Source organism: Chelonoidis abingdonii, chromosome 4, assembly GCF_003597395.2.
Source record: "Chelonoidis abingdonii isolate Lonesome George chromosome 4, CheloAbing_2.0, whole genome shotgun sequence".
Taxonomy (NCBI): domain Eukaryota; kingdom Metazoa; phylum Chordata; order Testudines; family Testudinidae; genus Chelonoidis; species Chelonoidis abingdonii.
This window is the reverse complement of record NC_133772.1, coordinates 85189037-85209595: the sequence shown is the minus strand read 5'-3', so window position 1 is coordinate 85209595 and position 20559 is coordinate 85189037. Positions and strand designations below refer to the sequence as shown.

At 48.8% G+C, this 20559-nt stretch overlaps 2 protein-coding genes across 2 annotated transcripts in view; both read left to right on the top strand.

Moving 5' to 3' along the window:
- Positions 1-4423: 4423 nt before the first annotated feature.
- LOC116833377 (disintegrin and metalloproteinase domain-containing protein 20-like) lies at positions 4424-6730 on the top strand. The gene has a single exon (XM_032794859.2). The coding sequence runs from the start codon at positions 4424-4426 to the stop codon at positions 6680-6682; it is 2259 nt and encodes a 752-aa protein (XP_032650750.2). The 3' UTR covers positions 6683-6730.
- Positions 6731-12338: 5608 nt separating this feature from the next.
- The window catches only part of SYNJ2BP (synaptojanin 2 binding protein), a 22417-nt gene continuing 14196 nt past the window's right edge, over positions 12339-20559 (top strand). The window contains exon 1 of the mRNA XM_075065405.1: positions 12339-12553. Within this exon, the coding sequence (XP_074921506.1) occupies positions 12490-12553 (64 nt within the window). The 5' untranslated portion in view covers positions 12339-12489. The remainder of the gene's footprint in view (positions 12554-20559) is intronic.

The following is a 20559-nucleotide window of genomic DNA, read 5'->3' as shown; positions in this document are numbered from 1 at the left end:
ATGTGCTTAGTGTGGCCGCGTGCACTTGACTTTATACAATCTGTTTTACAAAACCGGTTTATGTAAAATCAGAATAATCCCGTAGTGTAGACATACCCTTAGTAACCTTCCCTTCCAGGCAAGGAAACTTGGGAGCCCACTGCCTCCACAGGCTGTTAGCTGTCAAAGTAGGGTGCTTGAAACCAGATGTAAGCTCCCTCTCTTTCTTCCCCCAAACAAACAGCCCCAGGAAGAGTAACATTTGTGTCTCTGCTTCTCACATTGATCACTACTGGAAAGCCAGATCTACAAAAACTGTTGTTAACCCTATATCCAGGCACACAGCTTCCCCATTAAATGAAACAGATGAAGGGTAATATGCAAAAGCATGGTTTCCAGCATTTGAAGGGAAAACAGAAGAGGTTTACCTCCTGTCCCCCAAAACTGAAATACAAGTGGATGAATAGTTTTGGGAGGACAGAACGAAATATCAGTTTTGGTATCTAAATAAAAAAGTGAGCCTTCCCTAAATAGACAGTTGGTGTCTGAACAAGAACTTTGATGTGATATTGACTCATTGTTCTTCATATATATAGATTTATATTTCCTTAGGAGCATATTCTACACACATGCTTTCCTTTCAGCCCCCCACATAAGAAGAACTTTTCTTGATATGGTATGGCATCAAGGTAGGGTAAGGGTAAAATTATTTTGCTGCCTATGGAAACATTTATAAATAGATTTCACAGTAAAACTGCTGCTCCATTCCATCTACTGAACTTATCGTGATGTGGCTGACAGACGTGGCTTAAAGGGGAAATGTGTGGGTTTTTTTAATTCTCTCTAACTTGAAGTCTTTAGATATATGATTTGAGGACTTCAGTAACTCAGCCAGAGGTTAGGGGTCTATTTCAGGAGTGGATGGGTGAGGTTCTGTGGCCTGTAAAGTATAGGAGGTCAGACTAACTCCCTTCTAATCTTAAAGTTTATGAGTCTGTAATCGAAACACAATTATGTAATCTCTTTGATATGACCTTGATTTAGGGTGACCAGACAGCAAATGTGAAAAATCGGGAAGGGGATGGGGGGTAATAGGAGCCTATATAAGAAAAAGACCCCAAAATTGGGACAGTTCCTATAAAATTGGGACATCTGGTCACCCTACCTTGATTTACTGTAAATGCTCAGCACAGTAACATCATGAATTATTAATCTCCTACACATGCATCAATACCAAACATTTAATCAGCTATGAGTTCAACAGCTGAACTAATCTCTTGTGTTATATGTAGGCTTGTATAGCAAAGTGAGGCAGAAAGCAATCAGTAACATTTGCAGGTGATGCATCCCACCAATTTGGCAGAGGGCTTTAGCAGGGACTACTGCTGAGGGAATTTTGCATCACTGCACATGCGCAGACTTCACGTACCCTGTGGATTTCTTTGCTTCCTTGCAGAAAAATTACTTCTGGTGGGGAAGCAAAGGAAAAGGCACAAGAGCAGTCATGCACCGATCCCTGGCAGCGCAGGCAAGTTTGTCTGGGCACCCGGAGCAGCTCATAGAGATGCTGAGGCATGGGGGCTGGGTAGTTATGTATGAGAGAGAAAGAGAGACATTCTGTTCCTCTCGCTTGCTATTGCAGCACACTTTGCATGGACAGGAAAGACTTTGGGGTATTTCTGAGGAGGTAAGCATGGGGCATGTTCTGTTCCCCTCAGAGCAGAATGTAGCAGCCTGCCTGCTTAGTGAATTGTTCCCATTGTCTTTGTGAATTCCCCTAGGAGTATAGAACAGGTATAGAAGTTTTAAGGATCCTTTACATTGCCAGAGTGGCATAAAGGACAATATGGCCTTATAAATGCTTATGGTGCTTTAGTAATTAGAACTGGTTTACATTTTGGACTGCATAAAATTTCTATGAAAAGGTGCTCCATGAACTATTTGCTACTGACCTTTCTGGAGATGGTCAGTAGCCAATATAAATTGTGAGTTTGATTCCCCAGCCCTTACTTGCTCTTCAGTTGCCTATGATGTAACATTGAGCATATGGCTGAATATATTTGTTGACTAATAACCAGAAAAAAAGGGTCATACCTAGCTACATTATTATTAGTCAAGAGGGTTTGGGGATTTCCTCCAGTGCTCCCCACTCCCATTCTCCATCCATGGTATTGTAGTTTTCAATTATTTTGATAATTTATTTAACCAGAGTAATTATATTGCATTATTTTGACAAATAAAATATATAGAATAGTGCAGAATTTTAAAATATTTTGTGCAGAATTTTTAATGTTTTGGTGCAGAATTGCCCCAGGAGTAAGGGACTCTTTGATAAACTAATGCGAGGCTTCACCTAGCAGAAAGATGAATTTAAAAAGAGTACTAGAGATATTGCCCTTCAGTCTAGGTTATATAATAGCACTTTGCTATTACAGTTGCTGTGACCTGAGTTATATTTACTCCAGAATACATAATCTGACCTAATTTTCAATTCTGATGTACAAAAGGGGTAGCAGTGGAACAGCAATTAAGGTGCTGGAACCTCAGTAGAAGTGTGGAAAGCCTGGCCCCTGCTCCTCCTCTCCCCCTGAGACCTTGTCCAAGCCAAAAGTCAGAGCCGGACAGTTGTAGGAGCCCCCCCAGGGAACCCAGGCTATTGTGGGGAGTCCTGAACCCTCCACCTTCACTATAGGGGTACCAGAGTCCCCAAAAGCAGCCCATAGCCCATATCACTCCCCCCCCCCCCATTGGGGTGAGGATGAGGGCTAAGGCCTACCTCAGCAGCACTCCCCTCCACACACTTTCTAATTGCTGGTAACTGAACCCCCAGGGCCCCACCTCTTCCCACAAAGCCTCACCCTTGTTCCACCTCTTCCCTCCCGGCCCCACCTCCTTCTCCGCCTCTTCCTCCCAAGGCCCTGTCTACATTGCTGGGTCCTCTCCACCTACCCTACAGTGATTATATGTCCCATTTTCACTGGGACAGTCCCTTTTTTAAACCCTATCCTGGCCGTCCCAACTTTTTGGTAAAAGTGAGCATTTGTCCTATTTTGCTTTTGCCAACTAACCATCAGCTGGCAAGAGCAAACTGGACAAATGCATAGTTTTGCCAAAAAAGTGGGGGATGACTCCTAGCAAGGCATGGAGGAACATGCTGGGATGGGGGGCGATGGGCAACGCCAGCCCTGCGCGGGAGGGAGGGCTTGGGAGAGTGCCTTGGGCTGGCACTGCATGTGGGTGGTGCTGAGCCCATGCCACCGGGAATACTGCCACCCAGAGCACCGAGGCTGGGAGCACTACCACCCGGTGCACCGGGGCTGGCCGCGCTGCCCAACCACATGAAGCACCAAGGGCTGGGAGCACTGCTGCCTAGCACATCGGGGCTGGCCATGCCACCTGACTGTCTGGAGCTTTGGGGGCCGGGAGCGTTGCCATCCGGAGCACCGGGGCTGGCCACACTGCCCAGAGTACCGGGACTGGAGCCTCACCCCCGGCCGCCTGGTGCTGGGTGCCAAGGTGGGGATGCTCTGGGCTCCTGCATGGGAGGGCAGAAGGGGGGGAAGATGGGCGGAAGGGGTGGGGCCAGGGGCTAGCCTCCCCCAATGGCCAGGTCACTGGCTGCCCATGGATACATGTATGAAGATATTGGTGCATTGCTGAAGCATCTATATGTATATGGTGTAGCCATTGTGCCCAATTAATGCCTGGTTTAAAACAACTGACCATTCTGGAGTTGCACTAGGGATTAATTTAGTCCACGAAGTTTAATACTTGGTGGGCGTGCTGCATCCCCGGCTTGAAGTGGTTTCCACTATATGCCGGGTTCACAGATTGGTTCAATGGCTCTCAGCACCACCACTATACAAATTGTTCCAGTACCCCTGCTAGGTTTGTCAGTATCCTCTTTTTTCTTTAGCCTGGGGGTGTCCTGTGTTGTCAAGAGCATCCTCAAGCCCAGGACTGAGCAGCTGTGCAGGGCCAGCCCGCTTGTGTCTGCTGGAATTGGCGGTTGTTATTTAAAGGTTATTTTTATGGGGGGAGGGGGTGCTATTTTTCAAACGGCAAATTGATCCAGCCCCACCAGTGTGCAGGGTGCCCGCCCCCCGCGGTGGGAGCTGGCTCAGGGGCAGAGCCAGGAGAGAGACCCAGGCTTTGACGCCTCTTGCTAGCAGGGGCTATTGATGAAGGCCGGGCCAAAGCCCAGCCCGATGACAACTAGGTAGGGGCAGGGGCGTGGCTGGCCCCGCCCCCCGGCCCGTGCTTTGCCCTTCCCGCGCTCCTGCCCGCCAGCTTCAACCGACGCCCGCCTGGTTCTCAACGGGCACCATGGGGCGCGCGCGAAGGGGCGTGGCCAGCCCCACAGCCGCTTCCCTGGCGAGGCAGGGCCACGGCCGCGGTTTCAGCCCCGCGGCCCGAGGAAGGCACCGCCCGCGGAGGCGGTGCGATGGGGACGGGCGGCCCCTGGCTGGTGCTGCTGGGCTTGGGGAGCCTTGTGGGCGGCGCGGGCGGCTCGGCCCCAGGCGGCGGGCGCTCCTACGCCGTGATTGTGCCGCGGCTGCTGGCGCCCCGCGCCAGGCAGGACCCGCGGGAGGTCTCCTACCTGCTGGAGGTGGAGGGGCGGGGCCGCGTCGTGCACCTGAGGCAGAAACGGCTCTTCGTGCCCGAGCACTTCGCCCTATTCACCTACCGGGCGGGCGGGGCCCTCCAGCGGGACCAGCCCTTCGTGCGCCGCGACTGCTTCTACCAGGGCTATGTGCAGGGCAGCCCCGCCTCGCTGGCCGCCCTCAGCACCTGCTCGGGCGGGCTCCGGGGCATGCTGCGCACGGCGCAGGGCAGCTACGAAATCGAGCCCGTGCCGGACTCCGCCACCTTCCAGCACGTGCTGTACCGGGTGGAGGAGGAGGCTGCCGGCCTGCGGTGCGGCTTGACCGACCAGGAGCTGCAGCGCCAGGCAGCCTTGATCCCTGGCTTAAGGGGCCTGTTGGCCAGGCAAGCGCCTGAGCGCCTCTGGTGGACACATACCCGCTACGTGGAAATCGTCTTCGTGGTGGAGAATGAACGATTCGTCCAGTCAGGCAGAAACGAAACCAACGTCCTGCAGCAATTGCTAGACATAGTCAATATAGGAGACTCGATGTACGATCCCCTGGGGGTGCGCTTGTTTATAGTGGGGCTGGAGATCTGGACACAAAACAACCTTATCCCAATTAATGATACCATAAATGCGCTGCTTGGCACTTTTAACAGCTGGAGGAAAGGAGAACTGTATCCACGGCTGCCCCATGATGCAGGTCACTTAGTCACCTATAAAGGGTTTGGCATTACCCTTGGATTAGCATTTATAGGAACAGTGTGTTCTCATCATTGGGGATCAGCCGTTCTTTCTTTCAGGGCTGAGGGATTGTACTCATTTTCCATTGTTTTTACTCATGAGTTGGGCCATAACCTCGGCATGAACCATGATGGTGATTATTGTAAATGTAAGCGCAGTAGGTGCATCATGGCTGCATACCACAGCATCACTGATCTGTTCAGTAACTGCAGCTATAACGAATATTTCAATTTAATGACTACTGAGGCACAGTGTCTGCTTGAGCCTCCAGCACCGGAGAAAGTTTATACACTCAAGTACTGTGGCAACAAGGTGGTGGAAAGTGGAGAGCAGTGTGACTGTGGCTCAAAATTTAATTGTGAAAAGGATCCTTGTTGCCAACCCAATTGTACATTGAGCGCAGGTGCAGCTTGTGCTTTTGGAGAATGCTGTGAAGACTGTCAGATACTTCCAGCGGGAAAACTATGTAGAAAAAGTACTGATGAGTGTGACCTTCCTGAATATTGCAATGGGACTTCAGAGTGGTGCCAGAAAGATGTATATGTGCAAGATGGAGCCCCATGCCAGAACAATGCTTACTGCTATCGTGGAAACTGCTCTAGCCATGATCAACAGTGCAAAATGATTTTTGGTAAACAAGCAAAGGTTGCTCCATTAGTTTGTTTCAGAGAATTGAATACTCAGGGTGACCGGTTTGGTAATTGTGGTCTTGATAGTGATCCTAAATATAAGAAATGTCAAATAGAAGATACCTTATGTGGTAGGGTCCAATGTGAAAACATGAAACTAATACCATCTTTGGAGAACCATAGTACCATACTTCAAACTCCAGTTGATAATAACTGGTGCTGGGGTACAGACTATCATCATGGGATGGATATAGCTGATATTGGAGCAGTGAGAGATGGCACACCGTGTGGTCCTGACAAGATTTGTGTTAACACGAGTTGTGTCAGTGTGTCATTCCTGAATTACGACTGTAATATAACAAAGTGCCATAATAGAGGAATATGCAACAGTCATAAAAACTGTCATTGTAATTATGGCTGGGCACCTCCAGACTGTCAACATAAAGGATATGGAGGGAGCATTGACAGTGGACCACCTCTACCTGTGAAGGCCCTCTGGGGAGGTGCTATTGGAATACCAATATTCCTTGCTGCTGCTGCTGTTCTTGGGATTGGGCTTTGTGTATATTATAAAACTGCACTAATGGGATGGCTTAGAACATCAGTGGCCAGATTCCACCCAAGACAGCAAGCAGATACTTCTGGTGATGGAAAGGGAGTTCCCAGTCGCTCACATGAGACAACTGCTACTGTGTCAAAATCTGTGGTAGAGTCCATGGAGAAAGCATGGGATTTTCTGTAACATTAAATAATATGTAAACAATATATTTACCTCTTAAGAATAAATTCAGTCTTAGGCATTGATATAGCCTTTTAAAATTGTGTCTTGAAGAACATTTTATGTTCATTCACTGAAGTGACTCACTGAGACTTAGGTGGGAAGCAGGCCTTCCAGTCAGATGCAGTTGTTTATGGAGAGGAGGAGGGACCGTAAATCGTAACCAGAAGTAGATGTGCAGAAGGAGAAAGACCATGACTCTAATCAAGGGCAGTATATTTTTTTTGAACTTGGGTTGGCAGCATGCTGCAACAGGAAGTTTTTCACTTCATGGGATTGGAGAGACCTAACTTCCCTGTTCACAGCTGATAAACTTCTGAATGTTTGGAAACCGATCAGCAGTTTAGTTGATATCAAGCTCAACATTTCACAAAAATATCCTTTTTTGGGAACATTCCAATACTTTTTGTGTGTGGCTGAGTCAGAAGCATTGGGTCCCTTATTTTCAATGGGATTAATTTAATGAGCATGCAAAAGTAAAAATGAGAGCAGAATTTGGCTCAAAGTCCTTGTCCCATAGGATCTTTTAATAGTGAGGCCTGATCCCGTAAACTCGCCACACGTGGAACTCTCACTGGATTTAACAGAGTTCTATCTACCTAAGTGTAACTTTAGCGCCCTCATGGCCAAGATGGAGTCTGCTCTGCAGGCAGCTCTGGCCAAGAGAAGGTGCATGCAGGAATGCAGCAGGAGAAATCTCTTCCACCCCAGGAGCACCTGTCCCAACCCCCACAGAGTGAACACACCCACCCACAGGAAAAGTACAGTAGATATAACAAAGGGAGATATTTATTTACAGAGGGATGAGAGGAGTAATACAACTAGGGGAGATATAAGGGGAGCAGTAAAACAGGGCTGCATCCAAACCAAGGCCCCACAGGCCCAGTGGTAGCACAGTCTGGAAGGGCAGATGCTGAGCAATGTGTCTGCACACAGAGTTCAGAAGTCCTGAGCAAAGTTCCAGTCCAGTGGTGAGTCATGGGTGCTCCTGGTCATCTTCAGCGCCAGTGAACTCCCCAGCAAACCCTTCTGGTGCCCTCTTCTGCTGCTCTGTGCAAAGCCACACAGAGCGACCACCTCCCTACTTACCTATCTAGCAACCTCCCTCCTTCCCAATGCAGAATCATATGCCCCAGTACTCACAGCCACACGCAGCTCTGGGCAGCCGTGATGCTGGGTCCAGCTCTGGCCTGTCCTTCTCGGGCGATTCCTGCCTGGCACTGTGCTTCTCCTGGCTCCTGTCCTGGGGTGTCCCCGATTGGGCCTGTCCTCCTCAGGCAGGTTCTCTCTGCTTCCTTTTGCAGGGCCTGCCCCTGCTCCCCTTCTCCCCTGGAGCTACATCGCTGCCCTCTGGAGTTTCCTTCCTTTTTTCTTAGTCTCTCCCTCCCCCCAAGAAAAAGATTTAAAGGAGCCATGCTTTCTAAACCCCAAAGGGGTTACACTAGTATCTACAGGGGCCCCTTCACTACATTATCAGCTTCCCACCCCTAAATAATAAATGTATCCTCAACACCGTGGTGGGGCAAATGACCTGTTTTTTTAAAAGTGCAGAATACCAAGTGTCATAAGAACCAATGGAAGCTACAGGGTACTAAGCACTTTTGAAAATCAGGCCACTTATTTAGGTACTTTAATATGCACATATGGGTGTACATTTAGGCAGCCTTTTTGGAAAATTGGTCCTACTCTACCTTTTACTTGCTTAGGGTTGATGCTCTTTTGTCATGAAAAGCTCAAATACAATCCCCTTTTGGTCTTGTGAACACTAAAATATTTCCAACTAATATCAGGGTCTGTTGTAGTAAGTACTGCACATACATATAGGAAAAGACAGTCCCTGCTGTAAAGAGCTTATCACTGAATAAGCAAGGCAGACAAAAGGTGGGAGAAAGGAATTATTACCATCATCCCCATTTTGCTGAGGCACAGAGAGATTAAGTGACTTTTCCAGTCACATCTGGCATAAGTGGCAGAGCTGGGAATTGAACCTAGGGCTCACCACAAGACCATCCTGCCTCTCAATATGAATTTGTTGAATTTCAAAGGCTTCAGAGGATTTGCTCATGCAGTTTATTTCCCTGGAGTTTTTAATAATCTCTTCTCTATTGAGAGGCCTAAAATATGCACATCAGCTGACCAAGGTGATCCTAACAGCAAACATTTGAACATGGAGAATTTTTGAATGCAACTTTTTTATTGAACCTGAGATAATTTAAAGTGTGAATTAATTCAGTTTTCATGAACTTGTGACTATTGCAGGGAAGTTGCAAATGTAGGTGTAGTCAGGAAAAACTGTCTTGCTGTGACAGGGAAGTGGATCTAACTATGACATAGAAGTTGGGAATGGGAAATTGATGACATTGATTGGATCTTCTGAAGCAAGCACTCTCCAGTCCAAGGCAGCCTTTGAAATGAATACTAATGAGAGCTGACTCATTCAGTACATCAGACCATTTCCTCTTCTGGGCTCCCTGAGTCAGTGGAGTTCCAAATGATTAGATCAACTTGGGAGAGAAAAACAGGGTCTAGGTGCTGCTACTCTGCCTAAGAGCAATTTTATGTCTACTTCCTTCTTTAGCATCTCTCCTTTGACCTGAATTACCCAGGAACATTCATGCCTCAACATTCCATATGATAGCTTCCCAAACAAATCTGTCACAGTGCCAGGCCTCAACATTACATCCATTAACTCCCCAATATTGCTCTAATTAGAACCCTGCAGATACATAAACAAAATATGAAACAGTAAAAATGTTATTTACATTTTCCTTTGCTCTTTTCCTTATTCTCCCTTCTCTTGAGCTGGCCAGAAGTGAGGGGGAAAAAAGAAGGTGCCAGTCTCTACATTATTTCTGCAATTTTGGACAGAAACCCAAAAAGGCATTTGCCTAAAATAGGGGGTTATAAATGGTATACTTTGGTTTAAATGTTTAATTGTCATGAGTTTAGGATGGTTGCAATGCACACAGCTGATAAAACTATGAGTCAGTTATACAGATCATCTCAAGTGCTGATAACACCTTCATAGCAGACTACATCATCACATACCCTTCGTGTGCCTCATATTTTGTACAAGAAAAACTATTTTAGAAGCAATTTAGAGATTTTTATTTTTTCATTGTATCTTTCGATTGTATCTGATTTTTTATTCTGTCTCTCCACCTGTAAAGTCAGACTGCATTAATGCCATTAGTCCAACTATACAGCCTTCAGAGACAGAGGAAAAATATAACAAATATCGTTTAGAAAGCTTGATGAGGTATCCAAAAGAGCTTTTCGTACATAAAAATGTAATTGTAAAATCTGATATCTTGGGACCAAGTTTAACAGGAGTCACTTGCCAATTATCCTGCAAAGACATGACCCCCGACCATATAAACTTGCATAGACTAAGATCTTAGAGTCCATATTAATTTTCAAAATATTTAAGTATAGGTGCTTCTGTGACAACTATTTCTGATTCTCAGAAGTTTATCTCTTGCCACTCATCCCAAGTGCCATTTCATACCGTCTTCAAGCAACATTCTGAGTGGAGTACTTAATTGTAACACATTAAGGATGAATTTACTTAATTATATTAACATTTCCATGGCCGCCTTTTTATGAGCTTATCATTTGCATAATTATATACCTCTCTTGGGTCCATTCAAACGCCTAATGTCAGTGTGTATGCATCTTACATAACATCTAAAGGAACTCAAGGAGGACACTGGTTCTCTGTTTCTTGAGAAAGCCTCAGAATTAAAAGGACACCAAAGCCCACCAGTCATGCTATTACGTTTAATTTAGAGACGCAATTGGTGCACCTTAAACTGAGGAGGATGGTATTTAAACTTTATCAATTATTTCAAATTTTAGTAAAGAAAGCAATACTAAGAAGTAGTAAACCAATAAATAACCCACAGTAAATAAAGAAAGTTTAGCAACATGCTTTGCAAAGTCAGAATGTTTTTCTCAGCAGCCTAGAACTAATGGAAGCTCCATATTTTTTTTAAAAAAGCTCCATATTTTTGCACTCTATTCAATTTTCATTAATGTCAACGTCAATATACTGTGGTATGATACTATTATCTCACTGTTTCCTTGTGCTGCCATGTCTGTCTTTCTGTCTCCATCATTTGTCTCTTCTCTTTGGGACAGGGATCATCTTTTTGCTCTGTATTTGTACAGTGCCTAGGACAGTGGGGTCCTGGTCCATGACAGGGGCCCCTAGACACTGCAATAATACAAATCAATAATAATTAACAATAGTGGTGATTGGCCCCGAATAACCACCTAAGTCAGTGGTCCCCAACCTTTTTTGTCTGGCGGACACTGGACAATGAGCCACTGAGGACCGTGGCCGGTGGATGAGCATCCGCCGAAATGCAACCAACAAGCGGCGATGTCAATAGGCATCGCCGTCGAAATGCTGCCGACAAGCGACAACGTCAATAGGCATTGCCACTGAAAATCAGCAGCATTTTGGTGGCGACGCCATTAAAACATGAGAGTCTGATCGTTTTGTGGTTTAAAATCCTAGTTTCACTTGCTCACAGCCTTTGCAGAAATGTGCATCAACAGCCAGTAAGTTAATCTTCACTAAGATTCAGCGGCGACCCATCTGGATGACGCTGCTTCTCAGCGGATGCTCATCTGCTGGACAGTACATGGGCACACGCAGATGCCCCAGCGGGCGCCATAGTGCCTGTGAGCACCGTGCTGGGGACGACTGGCCTAAGTAGAACAGAATTTAATAGAATGGTAAGATTCACAGGACTTGGGGCCAGTGCTGCAGTGAGCTTTGATTTGGGTCTTAAGTGAAAGATGGTCCAGGCCCTTTACTTTAACTGGTAGTAAGAGCTGCAGAAAAGCAAACTGAGCTGCCCAGGCAGACTCTGGGGCAGGGATCCACACATATGTATTCATTTTCAGGATTCGAACCTGACTTTGAAAACCTTCTGGTTAAAATTAAGGATGGGGGAGCTAATTTCATTTCACCTGGAGCCCATCTGAAAATTATGAGTTGTAAGTTTAGAACAGAACTTGATGTTTTTGAGGTTCAAGTTCTGAGTGGCTCTGGCACTACTGGAGTTCTGATCTGCATATTTGTTTGTTTGTTTTTTAAATATTTCCCTGATCATCCCAGAATTTTTTTTAAAACATGTATCTTTAATTTTTTTTTAAATATCACAGGCTTCAATTTAGACACATATTTTAAAAAATTCCCCTGGGAAAACAATGGTTTAAATTAAGACACTGAAATGTTTGTGAGGCTTCGAAAAAAGTCCCAAAATCTAAACCCTTTAAAAACCTTGTTTAGCCCCTTCCTGTATAAAATTGCTTAATTCATTGATTTTTGAAAAGTATACAGTACATATATTTAAAATATTTAATAGGGTTAAAATGAACACGTATTAGATTTGCAGGATGGGGAAGATTTGGGATAATTTACCACTAAATCCAGAGGAAGATTCATTTGAAGGTAGTTTTGGTTCGGATGCTGGTATTCTGTTAGTTTACCCCACGAAACACATGGGGTGGGGGCGCTGTGGAAGGAAACCAGCAAGAATGAAAGTGAGTTGTAATTCCAGATAACACTACAAATCCCAGAGATCTTAGCAGGGTCTCCTCCCGCCCTATTTAGAGGCTGATGAAACTGAAAGTGCCGCAGCAGAGGCTGCTGCTTCAGGCCCGGGAGATTATTTCACCTTCAACAACTGTGCGGAGAGGAGGGCAATCAGGTGGCGGTGGTAGGCAGACAAAGAGAGTGAGCTTTAAAACAGTGCAACATGAACGGAGGAGTGGGTTGGGTCCTTTCGGAGGAAGTGATTGATCTCACCAGAGGAGCGTCAGGTACAGAGTTAAAGATGGGAGTGGGAGGTTGGTCTGCTGGATCTAGGCACTTGTGATCTGGCGTGGAGCCCGGCTCTGTAACTCAGTTGGTTTCACAGCTGCCAGCGAAGGTCCGGCCTGAGGCCTGTGTAATCCTGGCACTAGTTTCTAGTAGCAAAGTCATTTGCAAATACCTTCCGTGTGGAAGAGAAATCTAGGCAGAAGGAATCTGTCTTGTTCGGTTTTAGTAAAACTCACAAAACTTTGCTTTTCAAACGTACTTGCAGCTTTTCTCGGGGAGGGGCTAACGCGGCATTGCACTTTGATTCATATGCCTCTAAAGGAGTTTGCTAATTGCTCAGTTATATTGGCCTCCTGCAGTGGAGTTGGCTTGTGCTGCAGCTGAAAAAAAGTCTATAAATAAACTGTCCACAATTAAAAGGGGCTGGGGCAGGGGAAGAGAATGCAGCTGGATTTTCTTCCAAGGAAATACAAGTATGGTTTTGCTTTTTAAAAAGAACAACTACGGGATACTTGAGGTTTAACCAGATACTGACTTTAAATTGTAATGGGGTTCTTTCCCCTCAGAGGGCGATCTAAGAGATTAAAAACAAACCTAGAAAGCAAGGCTGAATGGGAAGCCCTGGTTGCTGAACAACTGTGTATTTGTGCTGTCGATCAATTAATGGGGGTGGAGAGAACAATCCTGGAGTCTTACTTGAAGAGATGAGAGAGATACTGCTGCTTGTTAATTCTTAGCACTTTGGCCCTGGTTTTAGAAGGTATTTAAGTATTACTGCACTGAGTGTTGTGATGCCTAACTGATTTTAGGAGTCTAAATCTCATTTCCAAATGGGATTCCTAAATGTCTGTCATTTGCAGATGGGATTTTAGGCTTCTAAATCAGTTAGCACAATATGGAGCACAGCAGTGGTTAAATGCCTTTTTAAAAATCCAGGCTTTGTCTTTGTCTAGATGAAGGTCTGGTCTGTGCTACACAGTGGAAGAGTCTTCACTTTAAATTTTGGCTTGTGCTGATGTAAGTGCCTTTCTACGCTCATTTAGTAACCTAACCTCCATCAGCAGCATAAAGTTGTGGTCGATGTAGTTAGGTCAATGCAGTGTCAGTGCCTGTGTCACCTGTTATTGGCTTTCAGGAGCCATTTCACAATGCTCCACACTGACAATACAATCGATACAAGTGCTCCTTGTGAAGATGTGCACTGTGGATGCAAGGAGCTAAGTGTGCAGACATAGAAACAATTTAATAATTGTAGTGGCTGTCTGCTGTATTAGGTTGATGTGATTTTTGTAGTATAGACTTGGCTGGAGGGTGAAAACATCTTGACTTAACAAAGGTGCCACAGGACTCTTCGCTGCTTTTACAGATCCAGACTAACACGGCTAACCCTCTGATACATGATTTACAGTGCTGCTTAGCACCAACTGTAGCCTTCTTTAAACACCTACAAAATTTTGTTAGCTGCTTGTGCTGTAACCTAGGCTCCAACCAGTTGCACTTTCTCTCACTTCATGGCTCAACAATTTCCATCCCCTTGATCATAGTCCTCCACTAGAAACATCCCTGTAGTTTCTTGTATCCTGATCCATGCCATGATGGCATCCTCCAGCTGAGGATAAAAACCAGGCCCTGCTTTGAGGTACAATTTTTCTACTCAAAACTGCCCACCAAACTCATTGTGGTAGCAGTACAAAATACCCTCAGACACGCCGAATGTTGGGCCCCTAGTACCTGTGGAGCTGGAGTGGGCCTGTGAGGATTCTAACTTGGATTGTCTTTTCTTTTTAAGCCTTTATTTAAAGAAATTTTATAGTATGCCTGAAGTGTCAATTGCAGACACACATTCACTCAGCATACTGGTAGCATAAAGAACATGGTGTATACTGACACAAAACATGACTCACATTCCCACAGTGGACAAGGCCCAGAACTTTCAGAAGTGCCTCCTGCTTTGAGGGACAAACCCGTGCTGTTTTCCCAAGAGGTGCAGAGCAGCCCCAGCTCCTGTGGAATTCAGCTGGTGGTATGGTTGCTCTCCATTTGTGAAATGGACACACTGGGCACCCAAAATCAGAGGCCACTTCTGAAAAAATTTGGTCAGGGTGACACTGTACCACACTAACTGCTTTATATTTACTGTTGCTGTTTGGTGGGTTAATTAAGTAGGTAGCTAAGGGGAGGGAAAGGGAGTGGGGTGAAGGATACAGAAAGGGTAGTTTTTTCATTACAGCCCTGTGTGCTATTGCTGGGCCAATCAAACCTTTTTTTCCTCCTTCAGAATGAATTTTTTTATTGCATAATCTAAACTGCAGTTAGCTTTGGGCCTGACTCAAACTCCTGAATCCAAAGAGTCAGAAACATTGTGGAAGTTTTGACTCTGGAATTGGACTGCATGGCTCAAGGCTCATCTTTTTAATTAAAATAAGTATGAATGAAAATCTGCCAGACCTTCAGTCCATACCAGTGCTGTGTATGGCTAGTGACCAGTTTTGGCTCCATCACCCTTTCCAGAGACTGCAACACCCACATCTCTGTTGCAGGTATCACTGTTTTTCTTAGGCCTGGACTACACTGGAGGGGAGGTCTGAACGTGAATAGCGTAGCCGAAGTCGAAGTATCTTAGTTCAATTTACCTGGCTGACCTTACAACAGCAAGTTGACTGCCACAGCTCCCCCATTGTCTCCGCTTAGTTCTCCTGCCCGGGTGGAGTACAGGTGTCTATTCTGGGATCGATTTATTGTGTCTAGATGAGACATGATAAACTGATCCCTGATGCATCGAACACTACCTGCTGATCCAGTGGGTAGTATAGATGTACCCTAAGTGAATCTAGTTCCACTGGAAGGTGCTATCTTGACATCCTTGAAAGAAGAAGTCTTCTAGTTATCCCTGGAACAGGTACCTCATAGGTAGCAGTAGTGAAAACTTCCCCCATCTTGTTCTTCTGGTATGCTGTGATCCTAAACTGAAGTGACTGACTATAGAAGGTGGTACTTCAGTATCTGCCGTCAACCCCTCACTGAGGGGATCTGAACATTTCAAAATCTCCCCCCCCCCCCTTCTTCTTAATTTCTCTTGGTGATGTGATATCCTACAGCCATAAGAACATTTCACTGTATAGAACTGAAGGAGAACAGAATTTAGGAAGACCATGAAGAAGTCAGTTCATGAGCAGTGCTATTTTCTGGATTTCCTTAAAGTAGAGGATATATATGTTTTGAGGTTTGATTTTTGTGTGTGTGTCAGTGTGTGGGGTTTTTGTTTTTGTTGTTGGTGGTGTTTTTTTTTTTTTAAATGAGAGAGAGGAAGAGGGAATCTTAGTTTTTTTAATTCCTTATTGAAGGTAGGTATGACCTGAGTCTAGCAAGTTATTTCACATTGACTTATAGTAACAACTTGTTGTCACTACTAACCTATCTAATATTTCTGTCCAGAACTTTGTACTCTGGTCATAACATTAGTATCTGAGTACTTGACCTTGAATATGTGCAGTCTGATGGTCAGAAAGTGAAAGACTACATATCCCTTGAATTGAACTGGATAATTCAGGTGTGTGAGGCTGGGGTACAGTTGTTAGGCTACTCCTTATCCCGGTGCTGGTTCAGATGTCTTAGCACTGCTGCTTTGGTGTCAGCATCAGGGCATGATTCAACCTGCTGATCAAGTTCTAACTTGCTAGATGTATGCCTTGGGGCTCATGCTGACTTGCAGTTATTCTTGTACATTAAAGAACACTCTGACCTGAATTTATTTGTTAGCACTTGGTGTCTTTGTGTTAGGGCCTCTGGCTCTTAGCTATGATTGTTGATACACTTCTTAAGGGTTAGATTTTATAGAGTTAAATAGCAAGATAATTTGTATGGTCCAAGATGTCTTCATTTCCTCATAATATCAAAGCACTTATTACATAGTGTGACAAAGTTCCTCCTCTACTTTGGTGGGTCCTGCACTTATTGGTGGATTTGTTCACCTCAGTGATCTTCCCCTCTTGTGGAACCCACAGTCTGGGTCAGCTCCTCCTGTGTCTGATCAGGAGTTGGGAGGTTTGGGGGGAACCCAGGCCCACCCTCTACTCCGGGTTCCCGCTGCTTAGGCCCTGTGATCGCAGCTGCTATAGCTCCTGAACAGCTGCATTCCAGTGTACAACTCCCGCTACTTCCCCATGCCTCTCAAACACCTTTCTTGCTATCCTCACTACAGGGACCTCCTCTGGTGTTAAATCCTTGTCTCCTCATCCTCCACATACATCTCCTCACTCTTAGCTCCTTGCTCCCAGCTCCTCCACACACTCTTCCCTCGGCTCTCCCTGCTGACTGGATTGAGCTCCTTTCAACCTCAGGTCCCTGATTAGCCTGCCGCTGATGGCTGCAGGTTCTAATTAAAACTATGCTCTACTGCCTCTAAAAGATCTTATTGGCTCCAGGTGCCTTGATTAAACCTGCGCAAACTCCATTTTGGTCAGGACTAGGATTGTTTAGGCTGGGCTAACATACTGTGAGCGGAACAACCTCTTCTCCTGGGCCCAGAGTACTCCTCTCCCTTCGATCCGCTCTGTTTGTGGAAACAGAGGGAGAGGCTCGCACTGCTGCTGCTGCTGCTGCGCTGTTCCTGCGCGCTGGCCTCGCTGCTTCCTCGTGCTGCTGCGCTTAACTGCTCTGCTGTTCCTCGCTCGCTGCCCCCTGGCTGGGTTAGACGCCACCACACCCCTCTCCCTGCTTAAGCTTGCTTGGCTTGCTAGTAGATTCCCCACCTGCCCCATTCCGCCTGTTACTCCACTACACCCCTTGCGGGAGGGGGGGCTGCTGGCCTCTTTCCAGAGAGGGGGGTGTGGAGGACCTACCAGCTCTTGTTGCTGCGGACACCTTCTGAGCGGTCCCTCTGCCTGGACACCCACCCACCACCGGAGCTGCTGGGCACTACTGGGCAGCTGCTGGCGAGCTGTTGGAGCCGCGGAGAGTGATATGAGGAGAAGGAAACCGCCTCTGTTGGACGACCCATAGTGAAGGACCACTGTGGAGGGGTATCCTGGACTGAGTGTTTTCAACCTGTGCTCTTGTGGTGGGTTGGACTGTGTCTGTTGGGCACACTCGGGGGGTGGCGTGGGCCTGCCCCCGGTCCATCTGTGTCCCCTTTGCCCCCACCACCCATCGTTGCCCTCCACCACCCCCTGCCTGCTGTTTTTCTCTTCGGCCTTGACTCCTCCTCTGGGACTGAAGCTGCTCGCCTACCCACCATGCCCATTCCATCGTTTGGCCTGCAGCAGCACAGCCTATTATTGACTGTTGTCAACAAGTCCTGTGCGCACCACCTTCCCCTCTCCCTGACTGCTCTTTCCTTTTTGTCCGCCCCATCCGTTTTCCCTCTGCGCCCGCCATTCTGCATCCCTGCAGCTATCCCCTGTGTCCCTTGGCCCCATTCCCGCTCCGCCCTTCTCACCCTCCACCCTGTCTCCCCCGCCCGATTGGTCTCCGCAGTCACCCTCGTGTGCCACGCCCCCAATCGCTTGTTCCTTGACCGCCGTTGAGTTCCCCTTGTCACATGCACCTCCGCCCATCTGCCATTGTCCCCCTTGATCCCTCAGTGCAACTGAGGAGCGTAACTCCCCTCTGCTCGTGCCTGTCGTCCTTCAGCCTATGTCCTTGTTACTCCCGCGCCCCTTTAGCCTCCCCTCTGCGTCCTCCTCCCCTGCCTGCAGCCTAGCGGGAGGGTGGTCTTCTCCCTCTCTTCCCCTCCCCTCGCGTGTTGTGTCCCCTCCCTGCTCTTCCGTATGCGGGCGACGCGGCGGGGAGCCCCAACGCATCCCCTATCTGCCTCCTCCGCTCCCGTTCCACTCCCTATCCTCATACCTCGACCCCGCTGCAATCCACCTACCTCCCCCTGCTGGGCCAATCTGGCACGCGAGTACCGGGGAGACCTCGCGCTGCTGCCCACGTCCCTCCCCTCTTACCGATCGGTGGGGAGCTTCCCCAGCCGTGGAAGTCGGGTGACAGAATGGTAGGGCCCTGCTAAACAGACCAAGGCGCCTCCCATGGCGGAACCTGCCCCCACGCCGCAGCCCCGCTTCCGCTGCGGCATCCTCGCCTGCTGTTGCCCTCCACCACTTCTGCGGGTGTCCTCACCCCCGCCCCCCAGGGTGTACCGCCAGGTGCGGCGCCCCCCGCGCTGCCGCCGCTCCTCCGACCCCCACTTCCACCACCCTCTACAACTCCCGGGACCGCTTTCCCCCTTGACCGAAGCACGGCGTCCGTTGCCTCTGGTGCCAGCCTCGCCCCACGGAGACCTACGGCGGGCGTTGGCGAGGGGTGGTGGAGCTCACGCCATCGTGGCGGCCTCCCAGCATATGTACAGGAAGAATGTCTTGCTCTCGCATGCGGAGCCGTGCGCCCCAGAGGCGGTAGAATGCGCTACGGGGTGGCATGTTCGCCCTGGAGCGTTGGAAGAACCTGTGGGTCCGCTTGGTCCTGACCCTCCGTCCCTCCTTTCCTTCCAAGCCGCCTGTTGCCCGCTTTCTGCCGCTGGCGCCCTCATCATCCGTCATCAGCACCTCTCCCCTGGGCGCCAGGACCCCGCCCTCCGTCACCGTCTCAGTCGTTCCGCGGCCAATTGCAGCACCGCCGCGGCGGCGTGGCGGGAGCGCTTCGAGGGGTCTGTTCTGTCCCGATCCAGGGGCCCACACCCGTGCCTATCAACGGACCGGTGCTACCCTCTGCTGGCCGATGGGCACGTCCGAGATCTGCCCCTTGGCCCAGCACGGAGGAGCCGCCGGACCCCTGAAGCCCCGCACTGTTCCCGCCCTGCATCAGCCTGCACCCCTGGCTGCCCGCACCCGCAAGCTGCCCCTTACTCCCCTTCTCGCTCCATCGCGTGAGGAGGGGTGCAGTGGGGATACCGGCCGGCGTGGAGAGGGCTTACATCTCCAGGGAATCTCCTCACTTCTGCCGTCCCACCACTGTCTCCGGAGTCCCTGAGCCATGCCTGCCCCCGATCCGACCCCCGTTAGCACCGCCCCGCATGATGCCATTGGAGGTCTGGTCCTTAGTGCAAGGAAGCGGGGCAAGCGAAGACTCGAGTCTCATTACAACCTTCAGATCGGCAGGCCCCCGACGAGCCAGAAGGGGCACCGAGAACGAGCCTCCGCCTTGCCCCTGATACCCCATTCGTGGTGTCACGGCTGGGGAGGTCGTGGCGCATCCGGAGGGTAACGCCGCCCCTCTCCGGGGTCCCTTCCCGTGGAAGCCCCCAAGGAGCCTCTGCCACGCCCCTCTCCCACTCAACGTCTCTGCGAGTGCCGCGGTGGTGTCAGCCTCGGTCTAGCCGAGGAGGCCCTGGGGGGTGAGGGCGATCTCGCTTCCACTCTTGAGGAGAATCGAGGCCTGGTTTTCTGAACTCAACCCAGTCACGCAGGGAGGAAGGACCCTCTCCAGGGCCTCGATCTGGGCGCCCTCACGCCCGTCCCCTTCCCGAGTTCCTTTCCCTACGCTACTTCTGCTCCCACACCTGAGGTCCCCTGATTCCTCCATCGATCCCGCTGCGTGGCCCTCCGTCTGGCCGCCGAGCCCATAAGGCGACGGCCAGTGCCACCGCTGCCGACCCGTTCCCCAGGGGGTATCCTTCTTGGTGTGGAAACCCGCCCCTCCAGCGGGGACCCCATTGACAAACTTCTTATCCCAAATGCCGAGCTGCCCCATGTCCACTCTGGTGCGCCCGCATCAATAGGGTCCCTTCCCACTTACCCAGATCCTGAGCCTGACCAGAAAGCGACGCCAACCACCCGTGCTCAACTCTTGGGGCTCGGATCCCGTCTCGCCGCCCTCCCACTTTCTCCCTGATCCCGCTACCCCTGTAGGCCTGTCCTTGTCCCCCCACCCTCCTGTGATGCCAGTGCGCGCCTGGACGCCCCCAAGGGTGCGGCCCGGTTTTCTTTCCCGACCCACGCCAGGGGTCTGCTGTTCTCTTCCCCACCCTTGTTGAACCGTGACGGGCGGTCGCGTGCGTCGCCCATCG